The sequence below is a fragment of the Condylura cristata genome, unplaced genomic scaffold (assembly GCF_000260355.1).
Source record: "Condylura cristata isolate star-nosed mole 26May11 unplaced genomic scaffold, ConCri1.0 scaffold00014, whole genome shotgun sequence".
Lineage (NCBI taxonomy): Eukaryota > Metazoa > Chordata > Mammalia > Eulipotyphla > Talpidae > Condylura > Condylura cristata.
Window position 1 is genome coordinate 35,063,591 of NW_004567115.1, and position 25,391 is coordinate 35,088,981.

The 25,391-nt window shown below is 41.3% G+C and overlaps 1 protein-coding gene across 1 annotated transcript in view; it reads right to left on the reverse strand.

Moving 5' to 3' along the window:
- Positions 1-25,391, reverse strand: part of MTMR7 (myotubularin related protein 7) — a 70,162-nt gene that overhangs the window by 4,019 nt on the left and 40,752 nt on the right. The window contains exons 8-12 of the mRNA XM_012724787.1: positions 19,788-19,920; positions 5,559-5,668; positions 4,236-4,361; positions 2,788-2,837; positions 1,024-1,224 (exon numbers count right to left, since the gene is read on the reverse strand). Of these exons, the coding sequence (XP_012580241.1) occupies positions 1,024-1,224; positions 2,788-2,837; positions 4,236-4,361; positions 5,559-5,668; positions 19,788-19,920 (620 nt within the window). The remainder of the gene's footprint in view (positions 1-1,023; positions 1,225-2,787; positions 2,838-4,235; positions 4,362-5,558; positions 5,669-19,787; positions 19,921-25,391) is intronic.

The window sequence follows — 25,391 nt, forward strand, 5'->3', positions numbered from 1 at the left end:
CCCTGCTGCGGCAGGGAGTTCCTTCCCTTTCTGGCTCCCCACTGATGGTGCACTGCCTTTTCACCTTAGGTGCGTCCCAAAGGTCCCAAACGTTCCAACCATCCCTGGTACCTGGAGTCTGGGGATTGAGATATATCCCCTCAACCCCCACCAGTCCCTGCCACTGCCAGTCTCCCTGAGATTCAAAAAATCTGCCGCCAGGGGAAGGAATAGAAAGACAGGATTTGTTTTTACCTCATTTAATCCTCACTAACTTCCTATGAGATATATTCATTTTATAGATGAAGAAACTGAGGTTTTGCAAGGCTGAATAGTTTCAGAAAACCATATAGCTAATGAGTAGAACAATCAGGATTCAAACCCAAGCAGGAAAGTAGTTAAAGGAAGCACTCTGCTACTTTTAAGTCATTACCCCTTATCAGAAATCACACTTGAAGTTCACTGGAGAAAGGATAAGAGAGTACTAGAAAGGTCATTTTTGTTCAGACAGTATATGCTACTGGAGTTTATGTTTTTAAACAAATCAGTTCCACAATTAAAGCTGATACTGTTACATAAATCACTTTGCTGTTATTTTTAACTTTAAAGTTTATATACTGTCTACTTTTTCCTGAATAGAAGCAATACAGTTTTAATCTGAAGAAGAATAACTTGAGTTTCAAATTTGCTTTTCCAGTTATGCTTGAAATCTTATGAAGTATATCCACCAAAGATTTCTAAAATTTTCCTTTTAAAAGCAAAAATTGGCCCTCCCTGGTGGCGCAGCAGGTTAAAGCACAGCACTGAGAAGCTAAAGCACTTCCACATGAGTTCGATTCCTGCCTGCCCCAGAGGTGACCACATGGCGTGGCAGACCTCTCCTGACCCGCCTGCTGCTCCCTTCAGCAGTGTACTTCGTCGATCTGCCTGTTCTGCACCACACTCTGTCTCTGGTGAAGCCTCTCATCGCCCCTATACCTCTGGCCTGTACCCCAGTTCTGTATGCATAAATAAATAAATCTTAAAAAAAAAAAGAACACTTACTTGAGCTCTTGTCTCTCCTTTTGACTATTACATAGGAAGTTTCCAAACTGGCAAGAATAAACGTGGTGTTGAATGTGAATCAAAAATCTTTCATTGAACTCAAAGGCACAGGGAAACTGTTCCATTAACTGCCAGACACATTCAATGAACTGGTCAATAACTGGAGAGATTTCTTTTGGATCACCATCTAGATTGCCATATCTGTAAAAAGTAAAAGAATTAGACATTTTAAGGAAAATTTGCTTTTTTTTATAGAAAGCTATAGATGAAAAACACCATAAAAGAAACTCTAGTACCTCAATAAATTTTGTCTTATAAACTCAGAATCCATAAATAGAAAAACAACTTTTCCATAATGTTTTTTTTAATCGAGGTCACATTGGTTTACAACAGTGGACATAATATAGAGCTACAGGATCACCTCTTTGATATATGTTAACACAATGCCCGCACCACCAAGGGACCCTCAGTCCTCCACCAGAGTCCACTGGGCTCCTCTCACCTATTGCTCCTCAATACAATGACTTCTTAAATTCCAATTTCAATAGAAACTTTGTAGTGAAGTTCTACATAGAAAAGGGACATATTCATATATTACAAAACAAAACATTGGTGCTAAAGACAAAGTTCAAAGAAACTTTCCATGGAAAAAAGGTTAGTTCATATTTTGAAAGTACATCAGAACTTCTAAAATAAATCTGCTAATTTATTTTAGTGACTAGGATGAAACCAGGAAGTAGCTAAGCAACAAAAAGTTTTTCATTTTGCTCTGTCTCATAGGAAAGGAATAAAGAAAGACAACTTGAAAAAATAATGGTTCCCAATATTCTCCAGATAGACCCATTTCTAGAGAAGAATTAAAACTCACCACATAATTTATGTCCATATGCCTTTATATCTCCCATAGCTTTATCCTTCAAGAGTTTATCAGAATCTTCTCCACATTTATACACATTTTTAAATGAAGTCAATGTGGTCCTTGATTTTAACTAATTATGGCGATCAGTTTGTAATATATAGAAATACTGAATCCTTATATTATAGACTTGAAACAGGTCACTGACAATTACATCTTAATAACTTTTTTGTGAATAATATTTTTTAAAAGAGACCACCTATTACAATTCACAGCTAATCTTCAGCATTTCCATATTCTTTCTGCCCATATGTTTTATATCAAGGAGATGCTTCACCTCCTAGTTGACAGACAATAAAACCAAATAGGGGGCACAGATAACCAGGCCACCTGGCAGCAAATTTCACAGCCTGGAGAGGGGGTTGGATCAATGTGTCCTATGTGTAGGGCCATTGTCCTATTATCACCTCTCAAGAGATACCTGGGACAAATTTCACCTGTGACATAAATGCCTTAGGAAAAATCCAACTTAACTTGCAGTGTGAAAGGTCAAAGAGAACCGTCCACATATTTCACAGTGTACAGCTTAAAGTGAGTATTTGCACTTCAAAAATGGAAAATTTAGTAAGTCAGGTGTGTATTGTTTGAAGGAAGGGAGAACTCATTTTTTCTAGGTCAACTATTGAATAAGCATTATTCTCTTCTGAAACACTAACATTAGTTAGTTATGCCTGGCAAATACCAAAAGCAATTAAAATTAGAACTTCATTTATCCATGTTATTATGAATACAACAGCACTAAGTAACTTTTAAAAATAAGGCTAGTTCACCCACTCAGTTGAAAGCTACAGAAACAGATTGTTTTTATTCTAAATATCCAAAACAACAAGTTTTTAAATATTTCTTACCTATGATTAAATTTATGGCCAAAGGAAATCCAGTCCTTTTCAATTAATACCTATACAAGAAAGAATATAAATATGGAGAAATGCAAATGAGGAAAAAATTAGAGGCCACATCAATAATGAAGTATTCAGACAAAGTTGTTGAGGTAAGATATCACTAGCCTTGGGTCACCTGCAAATGAGAGAGTACTCAGTCTCCAGCAGTAGAAACACATGCCTGAAAGGTAGGGTAAGGCCATTTTAGGGGGGGAAAATGAATGGATATATGAGAATGTAATACCACCTACTGAGTGTTTTCTGTGACCCAGACAATGTTCATATTGCTGCAAAGAAAATCTCACTGTGGGATCAATATCACTATCACACTTTATAGGAGGAGAAATGAAACATACGGTTAATATTCACCTAAGATCATGTTACTAGGAAAAGGTAGGTGCCATACTCCATAGCTCCTCTCGTAACTGACTTGTGATGCTTAGTAACAAATACCAACCTGTGTACAGGAAACAACTAGGAGTGTCTTCCAATGATCTTTATCATGCATTAGAAGAATTCTAAAATGATGAGTGTTTGGGGCATATCAGAAGTTGCAGCCCTGCTTTGGAATTACATGAGTTTATAATTCAAATTGTGTGGATTAAAAATATCTAAGTGATAGAGAATAAGCATCAATATCTCCATGCTATCAACTGGCTAGAGGCTTCCTTTAAAATATGGAATGAGTGAAGCTTGTCCTTGACAATTCTGAAGTTGAATGGGGCAGTCAGTCAGTGGAGGCAAAGTGTGGTGGAGAACAAACAGCCCCATTGAAGTCTAACTCAGAACCTACTATTCTCCAAATATACATGAAGGAATCCAGCCCCACTAACCTCAGTTTAGGAGAGGGGACTGACAAAGTGTCATTCTCAAATCTCAGTGCTGTCACAGGCAGTTGGAAATTCTCTGACACTCTGACAAAAAGAAAAATCACAAGACAGGTACACAGCCTCTTCTCTCTTGTCCCCAGAGTGCCAACAGGCAACACCTGATAGAGGAGCTCTAGCAGCAGAGATTCCCATTCAGGTGCCTCTGTGTCTATTCCCAGCAAGGATTCCAGAGCCACTGAAGTGCTTTTTACCAAGTTATGGTTCAAAAGGGGAATACCAGGTGCTCTCCAGTCACTTGGAGATTTATAATGAATGTACTATTTTAAACATGCTATTTTACAACCAACCAGACATATTTTATATTTGCCCCCAAATTCACATTTAATAACTGTGGTTTGAATAAGTGCCAACATCCCAGAAATTAACCTCTTTATTCCAATTTATGCCTCGTTCCTCCTTCCATTAATCATGTTGATTTTTATGAAGGGAAAAATAATGTTGATGAGAAAAAAAAGTTGCAACAGTTGCAAAAGAAATGTCTGTCCCATTCAAGGCTCTGTGTCAGAGCCCGGCGGCCACACTCACCATGAAGCCCTTCAGAGTCCGGTAGTGCGGATCCAGCAGCAGGCTGGCGACTGAGCACACCTGGGCGGTCCTGTCCCAGCCATCTGAACAGTGAACCAGCACACTTGCCCCTTCTTCGGAAACCGCCTAAAAATCACAAGATTGGCAGGGTCACAAAGAATGGCTCTATAAAAGAAACATCATTCATCTCTATATTTAAACAGGCAAAAAAAGAAAATGCAAACCTGTCATGCATTTAGCGTTCCTATCCCCAGGCAGAGCCAAAGCGTGGTTTTGTGCTTGGGTAGCTAAAGCTTTAGTTTTTCCTTCCCTTTCGATTGCGTGTCACCTCAATTAAGCATATGTCCTCTATAAAAGTATGCTTCCTGTGCCAACATCTCCGTGACATGCCTCCCAGCCCACCTTCCACTCGCTCCTCCCCTGAGTTTCCGCCTTAAGTTTTTCAGATATTGAAATTCTGATGCTGTTCCTGGCTCTATTTCCAAAGAGGAAAAGATGCAAAAAAGGTGAACAGTAAAACCGTGAGAAATATAACAGCCAAGAAAAGAATTTTCACTTGCTACTGCAAATGTGTACACACTTTTTAGCTGAGTATTTCTGCAGAAAATAAAATCTGGGAAGCATGGTGGAAATTTCACTACAGCAGTTATCACTACCTGAAACTCCTTTCTATTCATTTCCTGTCTCCCCTCTATGTGTGTGCGTGTGTGTGTGTGTGTGTGTGTGTGTGTGTGTGGGGGGGGGGAGGGGGGGGGGTGGAGGAGGGAGAAGCCTAACCTGGCTTATTTTTATTTGGCATTGTAACCTCAGCACCTACAACAGTGCCTGGCACTAAATGAATATTTGTTGAAGAAATGAATTGCCTAATAAAACAAATATACCTACCATGTAATTAGAAAAGACATAATTGTCTTTGGGCATAAAACAGTTCATTTTTAAATAACATTTACTTTTTGCATAGAAGAACTGGGGTGTAGGCCAGTGAGAGAATTCACCAGTAACAGAGTGGGGAGCAGAACAGGTGTTTATTTTTAAATAACATCTACTTTTTGCATAGATGAAGTGGGCTATCATTAAAGGGGAGTTATTTACTAAAAAGCCTCAACCACTGGTGACTCATGGATGGATTTTTCTATACCATTTTTACCTCCATCTAGGACCAAGTCTAGCTAAAGAGAACATTCTGAAAATATTTCACCACTTGGTCACTGGGATAACACAGAGTAAAATGAGCACTGTCTTTTGAAAAATTACAACTTCTGGTGGCAAACTTCTCCAAAGAAGCAGGATCTCCACTTCTTTGTTTTCTCTGTAACCACATACCTTTGCAATGAACATTCCTGCATCCATGATAGCCTTAATGTGCCTTAGCCAGCCAGAGTTTTCCAGTCCCCACAGAAAGTCACTCATGGAGGGAGATTTAAGTTCACACACTGCAAGATAAGTCATGTTATAATACAAAATAAAGGCAATCTTTCACTCTACATATAATTAATTTGCAGGTAGATTATAAATGATTTTTGCATTGTAGTGTTTTTGGACAACTCAAGATCAGTGTCAAATCTTACTAAATCTTCTGTTTCAAGGCTTTTCTTCTTTGTTCAGAGGGGTACTGTATCTGTTTAGGAATGCTATATTTGTAAAGTTTAAATTCCAATATTAATAAAAATCCATTGATGTTACCATCATAAATATCCAGCAGAAAAGATCTATTTAATCTTTCTAGCCAAAGATTACTTGAGTTAAGAATACTATGGAGGAAAAAGAAAACTTCTAATTGACACCAGCATTTTCCCAACTACACCTCTCCATTATCCAACCACTTCCATGTAGGACTTCTATAAAAACAGAAAACAGACCATCCTAAAGGTCCTAAGTGGAAATGATCAAACTCCTCTTGTCAACAATTCCTAATCAATGGGAGCAAAGCATGTATACTTAAAGATGAGTTTCTTTACCTCTGAACCCCTTTCTAGCATATCAAAGCAGGAGGGTTCCCTTTGAAAATAAAGAAAACACTAGGATCCCAATGACATGTATATCTGCATAATCAAGGCAGGAATGTAAACACTTCTATAGGATTTATTGTGAGGGCTTATCTTTTACCTAACAAAAAGCCACGAAAACCTTTTAGATCTAGTGTTCTAACTAACTACATATCACAAATGTTGCATTCTATAATGCCCTTTTGACATTTGAAGAAGATTCCACAGATTTTGTTTAAGTGTAGTTCATTGTACTCTGTGATATACTGACACCACTGGTGTAAGGAGCCCTATTTTATACTTCCAACTTGGTCAATAATTAGCAATAAAATCTTGCATGTCATCTCAATGCTCTGAGCCTTGACTTTTTTCATTTCAAGTAGAGAACATACACTAAATGACACCTAAGTACCCCTGCAACTCTAAACTCCCTGATTCAACTTTTGTGAGTCTCTCGAAAGCACTGGAGGACCTGTTCTCAACAATACCTAGCCTGTGGGATGTCTTTACCTCGGATATATCAGATAGTAGAGGATGGATTTCGATTTCCTGCAACATAAAATCACACCAAAAAACCACAGGTGGTTAAACTCTGAATCACAGATGACAACAGTGATGAAAGAAGGAACACTGAGATTCCCTGGAAATGTCTTGAAGAAAATATGCTATAAATATGTCGAGGAAATAGTTTTCCAAAATCTGCCTTGAGCTGGAAGCAAAGGTAGAGAACTGAGTTCTGGCATCACTCTAATTGGGAGCATTCACTTTGCGTGAGATCACATTGCTCCCTCCTCCCCACCATCCCCAGCAGAGATACACTATTAATATCTGGGAAATACAAGGAAGATAGTACAGGTGCTTGGCTGAAGCCAGGTGAGAATATGCAGATTGATGCATAGAATCTACAGCCCTGTCAGCCCCAAACCCCTAGACACAGCAGCAGGCTGAGTGCCCCCAAACTCATGGCATCCTTAGTCATTTTGTTTTTTAGTCTCCATCTTTATTTTATTTCTACCTACACCCCCCCTTTAGTTAAATTGTGTCATTAAATATTTAAGCCACAAAAGATTTTAAAATAATGAGAGAAGTCAAATTACTTCACAGGTCTCTTTAAAAAAAAAAAAAACAGGAAATGAGAGATAAGAAAGGAGAAAAGAGAAGGGGAAGGGAGACAGGAGGAAAAGAACTAAGAAATGAGGGAAGGAAGGGGAAGGAGGAAAGAGAGAACATTACAAATGGTGTCCCAGGATCCGGGCCCCCGTGTCTTCTCTGCAAAGCTTGACATTCCCATGTAGGTTTCTGTCCCTTCACTACTGAAAAGTACTAGCTGTGTGAGCACGGACAAAGTAACTCATCTGTGCCACAGTTTCCACAGCTGTGAAGGGGGATAATGACAGCTAAAAAGGATTTTCTGTTAGTCCTCCTTACTATTATTACTCTCAAATAAATAATAATGTTTTAACATTATTAACAATTTACATAAATATATCTTTTGCCTATTTCAACCTAGTTTTTTGAACTCAACATTTTATTTTTGAGACATGTACGATGTAAATAGATTAGTTTCCTTCATTTAACAGGTACATAATATTCCACTCTGTGAACATAGATCATTCATTCTCCCCATTGCTGGCAGTTACTTCCTCTTTCTCAATATGTATAAAGAGAACAGCAGAAGTCGTCTGTCTACTGCCTCCTCATGGACAATCTCTGTACGTGTATTTCTGTAAGTGAAACAGGCTGGGTCATGGCCTTGCTGCCAGTGGGTTCTCCAAAGTGCTGTGCCTGCCTCCATTCTCACCAGCAGATGGGGGGTCCCCTCCCCAACCCTATGCATCACTAATGCTACCAATTTTTCCAATCTTGACTCCAAGAAACTTATGGCACATTTTTTTTTTTTTTTATATTTCTTCAGCTCTCTGAATGAATGTTTTTCCCACTGGAGCCCTTCTGTTTATTTTCTTGCACTTACATGTGCATGATCGTGTTCTGGCCCTCATGGTGGCTTTCTTCAAATCTCTGTTACTCTTTTATCCACCTTCTACATGAGTCAGGCACAGAGTAGTGTTGCATGCCCTCTGGTACTGCTGCGCTGGCTCTGAGAGATGTGGCTGGTCTGACCCCTAGATGTTAGGATCTGCAAGTTTTTTTCTCTTAGAAAAGCTAGAGCTCCAGGAAGGGCCTTCAACTTGAGTTACTCAAATAAGACTGCCTGCCAGTATCTTTGGAGCAGAGTTCAGCAGGGAATAAGGGTCTTTTTCCAATATGGAAGTCACCTTCTCATTTCCTTGTTGGGCCTGGTATTCCCTACTCCTCTCCTGTCACCATGCCTGTGACATGAGGGTCTTGCCACCAGTTTCCTGGTGACAGGTGGGAAGAGCCTCCACCTGGCCACGCAGAGAAGGGGGTGGTGGCCAGGCCACTGGTGCATGTTCAAATGTCCAGCCAGGCCTGTTTCGGAGGCACCTGAAGCCTTGCGTTACCGAACTCTCTGGGGATCTCTGGGTCCAGCTGGTTTGCTTTGGGGTTTCTCCCCCCTCTACTATAAATTTCAGCTTTTTTCTAGTGTGTTGAGTAGTTGTTAATAACACTCATCCATCCATTTTCCAACTTTTAAAGTTCTACTGCTTCCTCCCTGCCATTCTCCTGCTGTCTTGTGTTTTTATAGATGTCTGTGTATCACTCACTCCCTTATCAGTTTAGTGGGGTCAGGAGGAAGTGGGTAAACACATGCATCACTGGGCTGTGTCTACTAGCCTCATGCATGTTAGGGACCCAACATGATAATTTCCTTATATGTAGGATTCCCCAAACTGATAAATTATCATATTTGGGGCTCGCAGGCTCCTAGGGAAAGCAAGCCCAAACCTGCTCAGTATCGATATTTCTGTGATTTTGTAGGATGCCGCAGAAAAAGTTTTGCTTAAAATAAATTCACAGTTAAACTTGACAGCACGGCAAGGAACAACATTCTCAAGTAACAGCAAAGAGGAAAAAGATACAGGTTAGCAGTCCAAGAAAATGACAGAAGAGAAACCCAGCACCAACCTTAACACATTTAAACAGGAGCAGGATCACACTTCTCACCACTGTTGTGATCAGTGTGAAGTCCTGGGGAGAACTGCCACATCGCTTTCTCTCTGGTTGCAGCTAGGAGGTGCCACAGACAAGCAGGATGTGGGAAAAGGGTGTGTGGGGCCCAGGGCCAATGCTGTCTTTTATCAACCTGAACTCGCCGTCTCTGCCTCCCATCCAGCTTTTCTCTCTCCAGCCTCCATCCAACACAGGAGCACTGCCTAACAGACCTCTTCACCGCTCGCCTCAATGATCTGCCCTCCATCTGTACCCAGGGCCAGCTGCTGAGCCTTGTTTTCCTCAAATGTAAAATGGGTATGAAACACCTTCCTCAAAGAGTTGTCGTAAGGATAACATAAAACAAGATCTATAAATTTTGCTGGATCCGAAAAGCTCAGAAATGGGGTTATGAAGTACATTTTATCATTCACTTTATCCAGCATGGTAACCTGACAATCAGGAGATTTTAGATGTATCCATTCTCAGAGAGATTAAAATACAAAGTGATTAATGACAGATGGAGAGGTCATGTCTTCCCACAGACAGGCATAGATTTTTGGCCACATGGTTAGCTACTGGGTTTGACTAGGAATGATAACCACAAAAATTGCCAGATGCCAGACACTCTTCTGAGTGCTTTGTGTCTAACAGTTTTGTAATCCTCATAATAATCACATGAAAAAGATGCTTTTCTTATATTCATTTTATGGAAGTGGGGACCAACCAAAGACAGGTTAAATGTCCCAGGTCATCCAGCTGATAAGCAGCTAGGCAGAGATTCAGTAAGTTCCTGCTCCCAGACAATGCCTCTCAACCCGTTAGATTAGATTTCATTATTCAAACATGAACCGAGCTAAACGTTCCTTGGCTCCCACATACAGTTTTAAGGGCTGAATCAAGATATGTTCTGTATGTAAGGAATATCCCAAACTTTGGCTCTCCCTGGTGGCACAGTGGGTTAAAGTGCAGCACTACAAGCTCACTGCAGCCACTTCAGTGCACGTGAAGCCCTAGCCCCAGAGGTGATCCGTAGGGTGCAGCAGACCTCTCCTATCTCACCTGCTGCTCCCCTCAGCTGTATTTCAGTTGATCTGCCTGTTGTGCTCCCCACTCTATCTCTAGTGAATCCTCTAACTGCCCTTGCACCTCTGGCCTGCACCCCAGTTCTGTATGCATAAATAAAATAAATTAAAAAAAAAGACTATCTCTAATTTCCAATAAAAAGGAAAGAATATAAAATATCCTCAATAGCTTCTCACTATGATGATATATTGAAACATTGTTTGGGATAGATTGTGTTAAATAAACTGCCTTATTAAAATTAACTCATTTCTTTTCACAATTTTGAATGTGGCCTCTAGAAAACCTGAAATGATAAATGTTGCCGGCACTCAACATTGCACCCCTGGGGTAGCACTGATTTTGACAGCTCAAGAAGACCAACCTGATTAGCAGTTCTGAAACCTTTCTGCAATGTAATTACTGTCATAAAACTCTCTTAAATGACGTACACACATGCACCCTGGAATAACACATAGAGTAAGGGCGAGGGTATGTTAAAGAGGGTGTTTGCCTTTTGTAAGGTGCCAAAGGCCATTCGGAAGGAGAGGTGGGAAGGAGGGCAGTCTAACAGACTGGGCCAAGAAGCATCCTAAGACACATGGCACTGTTTCAGAAAAGTACACACAGCAGTTGAGGCTCTTGAAGCCGGTTCCCATTGAGCATTCGAGCCAGGGAAGACCTTGGAAAATATCTCCCTGTGAGAAGCAAATCTGACACAAAGACTTGGCAAACTCTGCACTCCTTCCACAACCCCAAAGATCAGTCCTAAGTGACACTGCCTGGCACATAAGCCACAGACCTCTGGCTGTGCACACGACCCAGGGGGAATCATGGGAACATCCAGTGCCCTCTTCAGCACTGGCCCCACCACTGGGTGTCTGCTGTTTAGTGCTTCTGTCCAACCCCCTGGCCATGACCCAAGTGTTTGGCCTAATCCTAAAGTATACATTTCCCACCACGTAGTCTCAGAACTCAATTGATTCCTTTAAATCTGCCACAGATAAAGATCTTTTGCAAATAGCTGTTTTCACTAAACAGGTCAAACTCTCTGGGTGTTACTGTAGGGCTCAGAGCTAGCTGCCATTCTCATTTCCATTTAAAATTCCCCAGAACCTGAGGAATAATAGCTTGGCATCCACGATTTAAAGCTGAGTCTGTGAACAAATGACCCTTTTCATCTTCACTTCTTACAAGACATGCAAATGACTAAAGTTTTAAAAAAATAAACACATCATGGCCTCCCTGGTGGCACAAGGGGTAAAGTCTCAGTACTATGAAGCGATCCACAGCCACTGCAGCATGAGTTAGATGCCCGGCAGGGAGCTGACCCACATGGTGCAGCAGACCTTGCCTGTCTCTCCTGCTGCTCCCCTCAGCAGTGTATTGTAGTCAGTTGGCCTGTTCTGCTGCTTACTCTGTCTCTGGTGAGTCCTCTCACCAACCCACCACCTCTGGCCTACACCCCAGCTCTTATGTACATAAATAGACCTTAAAAAAAATAATAAAGCTACCAGGCCTCCCAGCTAGGGTGGAGACAGCTGTGTCTACAGTGGTGTAGACCCCTCACACACCAAGCCCTGAAACGTACTGGGAGCAAACCTGTCCTAGACAAAAGCAAATCAAACAGACCCTACAAATCTCACTGTAGTATTAGCCGGGGGCCTCGGCAGGGGGAAGAATGGGAAGGACAGAAAGGGCCTTGTAGGCTGTGGTGGTCTGTGCATGCTCTGGTCGTGGTGCGGTGACATGCAAAGATGCAGGATGCCTATACCTTTACATTCCAAGACGGCATCCATGAGAATACAGTTTTTTAAAATTAGCAGGCAGCCATAATTCAGAAACATTCTGCAAAGGGGGCGGGCGGGGAAGAGGGATCAAAACAGGGGACAGAAGAGCACAGGGACGATGGTGAAGGTTCACGGATGAATTGTGGTGGGACTTTTACAGAGCATATACCTAAAAGGAGGAAGCATACAAGCATACATTGTACAAAAATAACTGAGGATATAAAATATGTATATAAATTTAAAAAATCATATAAAAGAAGTTTTTAAAAATAAAAATATCTATAACTAGAAAAAAATAAAATCAGAACATTGTCTTTGAGAGAGCGAGCAGTCTTGACCATCCAGCATTTCTCTTGCACGGGGCAAGCTAGGACATCTCTTGCCAGTTCAGCTCTTTTCTTCCCACTGAAAATGCCTTCCTGTTTAACATTTCTGTTTTCAGGGACATTAAAACTGTGTACATTGAGTAAAATAAGCACACAAGGTTTTCCAGCAAAGTGTGAGCTGAGAGGATGCTTCCCCACCCAAATGCTGAGTGGCCATGTTCAAAGCAAACAGCTCTGTGGATGATGCACACTGACAGATGGGGGTGCACCTCACACTGAAACCGTGTCTGTGGTCTTAAACAGAAAACTGGTGGGCTTGTTTAAACTCGAGATGAGGCAGAAACACTGATCTGATCACTCTTGTTGCCAAATCCAAACCAATATTTACAAACCATTTTGCTGAACAAAGTTCACTTCAGCTGACATCAGAGAGATGCCACAGATCACAGAGAAATGCATTTGCTAACCGAGAGATTAGTGCCTGGATCTGATAATATTTGTTTTACATAACAGGGCGTATAAACTTCTATAAACAGATGTAATAACGTTTAAAAAAAGAAAAGATACATAATTATGGAATGAAAGGAATTGTGAAATTAGCTTAGCACGAGCATCAGGTGATCCGTGATTCCATCCGACACAGTGTCACTGTGAACCTGTAATACAGAAAGTCTCCCTTTGGACTTTGCCTGATTTGTCTTTCTTGCATCCCTATGATCTAATTCTAATTTGGGGCCTTCCCAAATTCCCACCCTGACACAAGCTTGAGTCGGCTGGCATTTCATTTGTCCTTCCATTTTGGAGACAGGAAGCGAAGGCCAGTTAAGCGATCTTCAAAGTTCTAGCACAATAATCATAATTTCCCTTTATGGAACATCCTGTCAGGTGAAACCATTCAAGAAGACTTTACCATTGCCTATAAAACGGAAGTGTGGTCGGGTCTGTTCCGTACTGTCCTCTTATTTCTAGTTCATCATGTGATCACAGAATAAACTTCAGAATTCTGCAGTAATGTATAATCGATTCACTGATGTTAGCTCCTCTGCCTACTCATGCAAACCATGGGCCCTCTTTGTAGAAGAATGAACACAAAGTGCAAAGATGTGTATATTAGCTTCTCAACAGAATCCCAAAATGGTTAAAGATTATTCTTTAAATCAACCCTAGACTTGCTCCTTTTGTTCATGTTGCTCATTTCTGGGATCTCTACACAATCGTGCTGCGAGAGCCACATCTATCTAAGCTGTTTTCTTTTTAAAAAAGTGATAATATATAGGGCCCTCCCTGCTGGCACAGTGGGTTAAAGCACAGCACTGAGAAGCTAAAGCCACTTCCACATGAGTTCGATCCCCAGCTCCAGAGGTGACCACATGGCGGGGCAGACCTCTCCTGACCCGCCCGCTGCTCCCCTCAGCAGTGTTCTTCATCAACCTGCCTGTTCTGCTCCCCACTCTGTCTCTGGTGAATCCTTTCCCCGCCCCTGCATCTCTGGCCTGTAACCCAGTTCTGTATGCATAAATAAGTAAATCTTTAAAAAAAAAAAAACAGTGATAATATAAAACAGTAAGGTAAAATAAAGTCTAAAGTATGTATACCTGTGTTAGAATTCCTTGCGTTAGTAACACAGTGCAAGAACCTCTTTATCTAAATACTAATCAACAGGCTGACAGGTATACACACATAGTAATCATCTAACAGTAATCATCACAGTGATCATCTAACAGTAATCATCACTGGCCTAAAGAAATACAAGTAGCAGTTTCACAAAATACTGCCTTAGCATTTATTAGCTCTGCATGCAAATTCTATACCTGCACCACCTTAACCGCAGCATGTGGCAAGAATAGTAAGATATGAATATTAACTGGTGGGATATGCAAAAACTCTGCAGCAAGTAAATTCAAAGTATATGTTCCCATTTATATTACTTGAGAATCTTCATGATGACCTTGCACCTAAGTGGGTATAATTATCTTAATTTCGAAGGGAGGAGTGGGCTCAGATGCTAGCAAGGTACATATCGTGGGAATCTCGTTCCTTTAATTCCAATTTCTGTATTATTTTCACTACAAGTAGAGAACTGAGCCAGGACAGGAGTTGAATCAAAGGGAGAACTTAAAGAATGATAAAGTCTGAACAGGTAATATAAAGCAAATGAAAATAGAGACAAACACAGACATCTAGAGTGGAGGAAAAAGGGGATGTTGAGTAATGGGGAAATCTAGGGTGGACAGAAAATATTAGTGACAGGTCCTGAGAGAAGGCCAGCAGGCATGAAAGACCAAAACATTGGCAGCAAGTAATTGAGATGAGCAGCCCTTGTGATGGGGAGGAAGGCTTGGGGGCTCATTCCATGATCATTCCAGTGGAGAAATCCCTCAGAACCAACATTCATCAAATCTGTGGCCATTATATCACTGGCAAGCAACTCCTGAGTTGCCAGGCCCTTACCCCAGCCTCTGGCAAGCCAGGTCCCTTTATGACTAGTCAGTCACATCTACCTTCAGTTTCCTGGGAGGTACTTTCCTCTACTATCCTACCTTCCCTCAGTGTCCTATTTTTCTGAAAATCAGACATCATGATTAGAAAAAAAGAAAATAATTCCGAAAGTGAAACTCTTTAAATTAATCTTTGAATTGTTGTAGTGAACATCAGGAGAAAGCAAGATTAGGATAGAAACAGAAATCAGTGTCTCATTTTAGCACTTTGCTTTCTCATGCCCTCTCCTTTATTAATGTCACACAGAGATGCAGTTAAAACAGCCCTTGGTGAGATCACTATGGCAAGCATCAGCTTTTCGTCTGTCCATCTGTCCAGGAGTTCTGTCCTATGTCAATACTGCTTACTTTGTTTTGTCTTAATGGTGAAACAGTTCTCTATTAAATGCCTAGCATATAGAAAAAGCTCAACAGTGATTTGATGAGTGAATGAAGAAAAGTCTGAAATAACTGAGGCTCCCAGTTATTTAGCACTTACTGTATGGAGGTGTTGTGCGTGGCACTCGACATTCATTATCTACCATACAGAGTACTGCTTACTCCCAACTTCCAGATTGGAAAATGTGGCTTAAAGAGACTTACTAAGGCATCTGTGGTTACGCAAGTGTAAATAATTACGCTGTAATCCAGTCCATAGTACATGCACTCAGCAGGGTTATGCTCTTTCCTCTAGAACTTACAGTTTAGGGTATTGGCTAGATGACCTGATACCGTCCAGCACTCCAGCAATCACATTCTACATCCTCTTACAACATCAGACAAGGTACATACTCTTGAGCCATTTCTTTCCTCCAAATGGCATGAATCGATGAGTGCAGCCAGACAAGACAAAAGTATTGGTTTAACCAAGCACTGTATATTTTTAACGATTTATTTGTATTTATTTATACATACAAGAGCTGGGGTGTGGGCCAGAGGTGGGGGGGGAGGGGGTGAGAAGACTCACCAGAGACAGAGTGGGGAGCAGAACAGGCAGGTGAACTGAAATACACTGCTGAGGGGAACAGCAGGTGAGACAGGAGAGGTCTGCTGCGCCATGTGGGTCAGCTCCCTGGCCGGGGAGCGAACTCGTGCTGCAGTGGCTACAGATAACTTCATAGTGCTGAGACTTTACTCCTGCACCACCAGGGATGACCCTTTAGCTGAGTACTATTAAGAAACCTTATAACTATTACTGCTGTGTGAAGATGTCTAATTTTTGAGAGGCAATTTGGTTTTCTATGTAGAAACTCATGCCATCTTGCTAAATGTTGAGGAACAGTAACCAGAGTTTTGGTCAAGTCTTACTGTCTCTTCTGGTTAGTAATCTGAGGAATAATGATTTAAAGTCCAACTATAGAGAGTTAAAAAGATTAACTTTTATACACTTTTATTAGTTCATGGCCAGTAGGCCTTTACAGCATAAAATGACAGGCAATATGATAACAAAATACTTAAATTTCAAATATCTATAAACGGTTGAATCAGGCTTTCTTCAAGGTTGATTTGGCATGAGCCCATAAGACAAGTAATGAGGAAGAAAGCACTAAACAAAAAGAGCACTTGAACTGATGGCCCCAACTTTAATGCTCTGGGCAATGAGAACTAAGTCACAGAAACCTCAGAGCTGGGTGGGCAGGGACTGATCCCTTCTAGACCTTGGTGTGTCCAACACAACTTGGCAAGGAGGCCAGGGCACGAAGCCGGCTGACCATGACACACTGGCAAAAGTGCCCCCATGACAGACTGGACATTGTCTGCATCCTTTATACCCCTAATGATCAGGCTGTGAATAACAGAACCATCACACAGAGGCCTACTAATGCAGAACATTCCTGTGGCTTCTACTATTTTCCTATTATAAACAAAATACTACTATCAATCAGAGACGTATTCTCTATTTCTTAAACCGTATTACAGATTAGTCCCTATTAGGCAGTTATGCAACAATATTTTGTTTCACTGAGCAAATGTCTTTCTATAGGCAAATTTAACTGATACTGCAAATAGCTTAAGTACTGATTCTTGCTGTTCTCTTCAGTGCCAGACATTTTCACTTTAATAAATGAAAAATGGTGACCTAAGGTTTTAACATACATTTCTTTAATTAACACAGCAAGTTTAAATGTTTCCCTATACATTTACTTGTTCTAACTGCTTCTTCTTTAAAGAGTGATCTCACTGACACTCAGTTGATTCATCTGCAAAATGCAGGGAGTGGCATGTCTTGCACACTAGTGCTGTGAAAGCCAAGTACAATCATTTAGGTGAAACCACTAAAGAAGCCGGCAGTACCTGCTCCATTTTAGTGAAATAAGCAAATCCGTGAGTAGGTGGCTAGTTAAACGGAACTCACAGTAGTCAACATTAATCTAATATTCACGGAGAATCCAGGCATGACACCAATGATGGGAAAAAGTAGAGTTTTCAGGGTGACATCCAAAAAAAGACGCATTGGATTGAAAGAGAAGGTAGATATCACTTTCCCATCAACACCTGCTATCTCAAAAGCAGATATTTACATAAAGGTTACACAGTGCACAGCACAACCTCAACAAGCCTGGATATAAGCATGCGTCTTGATACCTTTCTACTTCCTTTCACTCGTTTCCTCCCAGAGGTCCTAGATTTTTTTATCTCCACATTTGCTGATAAGTTTTTAGCCTTGGAAAGAGCCTACTGACTTTTTTTTTTTTTAAATAAAAAATGAAAACATAGGATACCCCTTATTATTTGAGGGAAATAATCTATGCAATCAAAAAGGAAGTTATTATTGAAGCACTTAATAAATTAAAAATCACTATATTACTGGAAACCACTGTTATCACCAAAGTGGAAGGCATGGGTGTCACAGGACAGGTTGGCTTGGAACTTACAAATCAATGTTAAAATGGAATCATGTCTATAAAGGGACCGACACAGGACGTGCACTTGATCCCAGATTTCAGTGTCTGCTCAAACATATGGCAGCTCTTGCTCACAGACCAAGCTATGTGAAGCCTAAGTGTAAACAATGTTCCCTTTCTGGGTGTCTGAATTGACTCTAATGTCATCAAGAACAGTGACTGAGAAAAATTATTTGAAAAAATTAATCATCATGAGTGAAATTTACTTGTTCTCTTTTTACTAAGTGACCAGCATCACAAGCCATTGAACCTCTCTGATGCCAAGGACAGCTGTTTGAAGGAGAAAAAGGCCCAGAAGGTGGGTCTGTTTGCATCATTTCATCAACTGAGCTTCCGTATGCGGTTTATGATTGACTTTGTGAAAACAGATAGTCAAACATTGGTCAAGTCCCCTGAAAGGTATCCAGAAAGCTGTCCTTGCTTGTTGCACTAACAGAGCTGTAAAAGTGGTGTGTAAGTACCATGATCCCTTATGAAACAGAGACTTGCCCTCCGGAACATGGTCCATTTGCTGTCCTTTGGAAATAGTGAGTCAGACCATAGATCTAAGAGCAGCAGAAGTGGTTCTTCATAAGAGGTCAAATAAATGCTGATTAAAAAAAACCCAAAAACTAAAGCCAACTCAATATATCATATGTTCTCTTAGTATCTTCTTTCTGCATAGAAGAAAATATATTCTCAAAAGTCAGTTTTTGAAATTGTTGCTCAATGAAAGATATAAAGCATACTAACCTATTTTTTTTAAATGATTCTGATACTTCATACCAAGATTAGACTACCCTTTTAATAACAGTACTAAGTTAGTCCAAATTTTTGACACTTAGAAAGCATAGCTTATTACAAGAACAGTCAAACTATCCATTATAATTCACAGCAACTTCAGAAGTTCAATCAATATATGAAGTAACTGATGTGTTCAAAGTTTCACAGGAACAGAGAAGAGCCAGGGAATTCAGGAAAGAGAATAGAAATTGGGCTTGGACATTTGAGGCTCTTCAGCCCCCTGAAAGGTATGCACTTTAACCTGTGCTGATTAAGCAGAGAGCTGTCTGCGTAACTGAGAATATATATCCCTAGGGAAAAAACAACTCAGGACTCTCTTGGTTCTTCGGCATTGCAGACGCCAAATTCTCCCACTCAGCACTGAGCTCCATGTCTCAGGTCTCTGCCTCAGAGACACAGCGGTGCCACAGCTACCCAGGTTCCCAGAACACAGAGCTCTGTATTTTGCATCCACCTTCCTCTACTTTCTCTTTAGTTCCCAGTGGACCCAAAGGTGGTGAACTGGGGCCACAGGTCCCTCCTTAAACCTTTGCAATCACAAGGAGCATAAGCAGCTAGTGAAGCTAGGGTTGCATGCATGCAAAATTTCTGCTGACTAGCTTATGGTGGATTTGACCATATGAATAACTCTTCTGTGTGACAGAATCCACCTTTGTCATTTCCTCTCCCCATGACTACAAGCCTGTGTGTGTCCTGTGGTGCCCACTGCTGTCTGGGGTGGTTATGTGTGGGTGTACTGCGGTGGGTCTGTGATTTAGAAATGAAGGTCAGGAGCTCCACAATCTTCGGTTCTAACAGCATCCAGTCACTCAATTTAGTTTATGAACTTGGTCTCCGAGACAAATAGTGGTTATTGACTCAAACGCAGGTGGCCTTGTGCTCAAATGGTTGAATGGGGGTCAATCTACTATTATGAGGGAAAAAGGAAAATTACTCCCATGCATGTTTTACCTTTATGGTAAGTACCACTGGAGAGCGCCTGACCAGTCATGACCAAGTGACAAAATCACATCTTCCCAACTAGTACACATACATAAAATAGCATTGTTATAAAAGCACAATTTTAAAATCAAAAGACTATCTTATTCCATTTTAGCATTAACACATTTAACTGCATTTTTTTTAATGCCGTATATAAGGAAATGGTTTACCTTCCAGCATTTTTTGCAGACTGTTCCTCATGACATGGATGTTCTCTATTCCAATAAACTGAAACTTGATATTGGAGTAATTGTCTTCATTCTCATAGCCTTTTCCTGCAGCACGATTTGCCATTGCATTAAGCTGCAGTGGTCAGCAAAACACGACAGTCACCAATTACATTCAGGACATGAAACAACCAAACATTTAATGGCTTATCTGTAAAAACATTCAAAGGTGCAGAAGCATAAAGTGCTTTAAATCACTGGAATACTGTACTGAGCTACGCAGTCTTAGGCACTCATGTTGAGCTGCTTTTCACAGGTGAAAAGTGATGTGGGGAACATTTTCTTAGCTGGGAAGCATTCTAGGTAAGCCCTTCTGGAGATGCCTCTCGTCAGAGGTGTGAAGTCGAATATAAAATTGTGTGGCCAACAAAGCTGTCCCCATTTAATACCAAACCTAACAACATTTAGGTTGACAGAGGAATATCAACAGATACAGCTAGCAACATAAAGCTCTATCAGTTATGACATCTTCCAACACTATTGCCAATAAACAGGTCATCAAATCAGAATTGTTAGGTCATCCTAATATGCCTACAGATATACAATGAAATCTTGAGCAGAAATCACTGAATAAATTGAAACGAGGGTGCGAGAAGCTAAGTCTCCAGAGACATTTCTCCCAGCCACCTTATTTAAATCTAGACACCCACCAAAAGGACTTTTTTGACCACTTTCATTGTCATAATTTTATGAGATGTTAGAGTTTCCTAGTGCAAACTAGGTTAAATGATAATGGACTCTGAAGAAATTTATTAACAGCAAACTTCTCAAATCAAAAAGTAGACAAGCCCTGCCTTTGCTGGAAAATAGACAGATTTTCAGATGACTGCTAATACTCCATTCCTGCTGTTTGGCTAAGCTGGTTTTACACCGTAAAAACCAGCATTCACTACCCACTCTCTCCCTCTGTCAGAAAAGGGCAGAAGCTCTATGCCAGGCAGACACCAGAGGAACTCACCACCAGAAATCACTTTCACACCACAATGCAGTCCTGGGATGATATGAATATTCATGTTCAAAAAACCACATTTTAAAAGCTAAGTTAAGAATATGTATCCTTTGACCCAGATCTCCTACTTGTGAGAATCTTATACAATTAAAAATATCAGCACGTAAAGATAGCTGTCCCAGAATTGCTTTTTTTGTAATATAACATTTTTCCTGAGAGTAAATACTTTTACAACAGTATGAAGCTTTTTATAAAACAAAAAACTAAAAACCTACAAACATATCAGTAGGGAAATGACTGGATAAATTATGATATAATCAGACCTTGAACTACTCACAGAACCAAGGAGGACAAACATACTTACAGACACGAATTTGGCTCACTAAATGTTAAGTGAGAGAGTGAGCTACAGAAAGCTATTCAAACAATCATCCCAGTTTTGTAAAGCAAGCCAATCTACAAATATGTCCTCAGTTATGTGTATTTGACTAAGCAGAGTAAAATGTAAAGATGGGTGTGCCAATTAGGTGACCGTGAGGACCAAGGGACACTTTCAATACAACTTTAGATTCCTCCATATTCCCTGTTGCAGAGGTGATAAATTTGCTTTGTAATTTTACTGATAGAAATAGACATGAAAGACAGCAGGCAAGCCATTGCTGTAAGGCGTGCCTCACTGTCCTTCTCCATGATTTCACTCATGTGACAACGACGGGGCACATGAGCCCCTTGGACAGTGTCCAGTGATTAAACACTGTCACTGTCCTCCCAGGCATGTTATGGGGAAAAAACTTATCTCAATCAAGGACAAATATTACAATAATTTTATTTTTAAGACAATGTATGTGCATATTTAAAAATTTTTAAATAATTTAAGGGGAATATTCTTTTCCAGGGAACACTCTTTTCCAGGTAATTTACCTATAGACATTTCTCTTTTGAAACCTGCTGTATAACGTGTCACTGCTTTCGTCAAATTATATTCCAAAGCTGTTGGCTTACCCTTTAAGCCAACACACAATTTAAGCTTCAAACAATAAAATGATTAAGTAGGATACTTGCAAGTATTCTTACATTACATATATCATGAATAATTCAGCCTACTCACCACTGTTTATCCTGTATCTTGAATAACTCAAGTGTAGCCTACTCACCACATACCACAGATATTCTTTTTGACTAGTATAATTTTAAAAATCCAAAATGCCATTATTATTTTAATCCATAATTCGGACTCTATAGTTTTATACAGTCAATGATCATCAACCTGGGAGAATTTACTATAGTCATCTTAAAAGTAAAGAAGCTTTCAAGATGGATTCTTGAAAGTCAACAGTAGTTATCATAGTGAACAGAAGGTGGCAATATTTAATCTACCATCCAAAGTGTCACTGCTCAAGGCTTCAACATAGTTCACAGGATCTATTATAAAGTGGCAAGAGCTGCATCCTCAAAGGAGAAAAGACACTTTTATAATGGATAAAAATTCATGAAGCAGTCCTGGATGTATTTAGATAGCATTATCTCAAATAAAAGAAGTCTCATCTGGTCTCCTCTCTTTTTGACTGAGAAGTCCATTTCACAGCCAAAGGAAAACAGATTCACTTCAGCTCCTAAAAATTTCCAACTAGATAAAACAATGATAGCATCTTAAGGAATACAACACAAAGTGGAAAAAAGCCCTGGAAAAAGTGCTCCACTTTCTAACCCAACAGCATTCTCCTGTTTAATAATCTCAACATTTTTGGAGGCAACAAAGCTCATTAAGAGAATCGAAAAGGACCCACGCATTTCTTACTAAATACTCATGAATACCCACTGTGTGCTAGGCATTGACTGGAATAAAAAGATGAATGAGAAGCTGTTTCTCCTGCTACCAGCCGATCACTAAGTATGGTGGGGAGGAAGGTGCCCAGCACCAAGGAACGGACAAAACCCACCCGAGCGGGCAGGAGCTGAATGACTGGCAGACGCTGTCCTGGTGGCAGGAGCTGAAGTTGAGAGGCAACCCCCCTGGTCCAGGGGACCAAGAGAATAGTTCATGAAGGACATCTTAACGTGGGCTGTCATAAACTGGAAGGATGGAGACAAAGCGGGGGGCATTCCAGGTGAAGCCTTGAGGAGGAGAAGAGATGGGGGTGGGGGGGTGCAAAAGCAAAAAGGTCATGGCTATGAGTGAGCAGCTAGCCCAGGAAGTGTGAAAAGTCTGTGCATGGTGTCAAAAACTTGAGTGTGGAGCAGTGGTAGCAAGAGAGCAGTCTACAAGCTGTTCTGGGCCCTCTGTGAACAGGCTCAATTAAGATGTGCAGATTTTATCTGCAGCACCAGAGAACAAAGTATTCTGAATAATTTTAATTGACAAAATGCGAGACTGATTTAGTATCCACAGCAAAGATGATGTACTGGAATAGGGAGAGCCTGGAGACAGGGAGGCAGAAAGAGGGGGCGGGAGGTCCAGGGGAGCACAAACAGTCTTGCTTGTGGCAGCCTCAAAGGCTGCAACTACACTGAACAGGCACCCGAGGAACACTGACTGCCTGGCAGACCGATCAGATAAATGGCTGAGGAGCACGAGGAAGCTGAGAGGTCAACGTTTACAATGCATTAATCAATGATGTTAAAACGTAGATTCATACTTTTCCCCTAGCCCTACAGTCAAACTATCAAACACATCAAAATCATGAAAACTCAGCCAGTGATAATCTTGATATTCAGTCAAGGTCAGTCTGGTCACTGTTTTAGCCATGGAGTATAAAATGTCAGCAGAGGACATTCTATACCTGAGTAACGACGGGGCCTGATGGACATGGTTAGGGAATGGGAGCAAAAGTTGGTCCTGGCAAGGACAGGGCCACATCCTTGCACCGGTGCCAAAAACCCATCTAGGCCCCTCCATCTGTGACTGGAGAAATGACCCTGGACGCGTGTGGCATGAAATGAAATTATGAGATGATTTTATTCTTTGCAAATACTAATCTGCTACTGGGAGAGCCAAATTCTTCTTTCTCATCCCCTATGCACAGTGGGAATTAATAGTTCGGAGACTATACTCAGGTGGGAAATCTCCACCCTGCTCAGTTTAAAATTCCAACCCCATATGTGAAGCAAAATTTTCTTTCCTCATTACCGCATTCTGGACTGCAGAGTTCGTCAGCCCTGGCACTCTTTCCCTTTCCTTTTTCTTGTAGGCTCTAGCTCCATAGTGGGGGAGGAGAGAGATGCAGCTGATGGACAAGAAGAGAGACAAATATCTCCTTAGAAGCAGGCAACACTGCCATTCTCTATTGGTTGTCCCTGTTTTTTGGGTTCACACTATCACTCAGTATCACTGCCTGCTGGCATAAGTGTCCAGATGTTCAGTCTCCTGGGGCATCTGTGTGGGCACTAGAGGTAGGACGTAACAGTACACTGACGCAGGAGGTCCACACGGCATGCAGCCCCTCTCTCCCTCCCACACGCACACCTTCACTTGGGGAGCTCCAGTGGACAAGCCCTCTGTGGACACTGCAACACAGCTGGCAACAACGTTCTTCTGTGTCCCTTGGCCGACAGGAATTTCTCCTTCCTTGGTCTGCCCAGGAGATGAAAGGCAAACTGCCCAGTCCACTAAGCTGCTGTCTCTCCAACTCCCCTTCCCCTGCTCACCGCCATGGGGACATCCGCTGGTAGGCTGTGCATTCCACCAGACGAGATGCTGAATCTCTTCTCTGAGACACCCCCAACTCTTCAGAGTGGATTCTCTTACCCACCTCTTGCCCAGGATTCAGATGGTAGAAACCACTAATTACTGATTCCAGAGAAACAGAAAAAGCCCACTGTGGCATCCAGTTACACAGCTATGAAGTCACTTGTAAGGTAAAACCAGAAGCCATGGCCACAGGGTTGTCTTTGGAGAAGAGCAAAGGCAAAAGTCAGAGTGAGCGGAGGCAGGTGCTGCTCCCCCTTTCCTGCTCAGCTCTTCCTTCCGAGGCACTGGTGTAAGAGCACAGCTCTGGGGCTTCTCACTTGCAGGGCCTGGCCTGATTGGGGATGAGGTTGTGGCTGGTCCTTCAGCTCAGTCTCCAGCCTCCCTGGATGTGGGCCCAGCAGTACCACCCTCCCGAGTCTTCCCATGGACCTACGCCTTGCTGCCAGCCAAGCCTGGATGTGAATCTGTGCTCCGCCCTGAACTGTGTGACCTTGCAGGATTATTTAGCTCCCTAAATCTAGGACCTTGTCCATAAAAAGAAAAGAACAGCTTCTGATCTGCGGGATTATGATAAGAATTAAGTGAGAAAGTATCTGATATTTTTACAAGTCATGATACAAGTTAATGACAGAATCATGGACAAGGCTGAGCTGAAATGAGTCACCTCTCGCTTTACAATTCTGCAAGATGGTGCAGACACTTTCCCATCCTCATGCACCGAATCCCAGTGGTTGTGTGAGCTTAAGGGTATAGTATTTGTGAGTGGGTAGTCAGCGCATGCTCAGGACCTGCTTTCCTCCAATTTTAATGCCAACAAGCAGTCAGAAGGCTTTCACCTGAACTGACGGTATCTGGGGCTGGCCACACTCAAAGGACACGAATGATGCAGCAGTCTCATCACCCTTTCTCT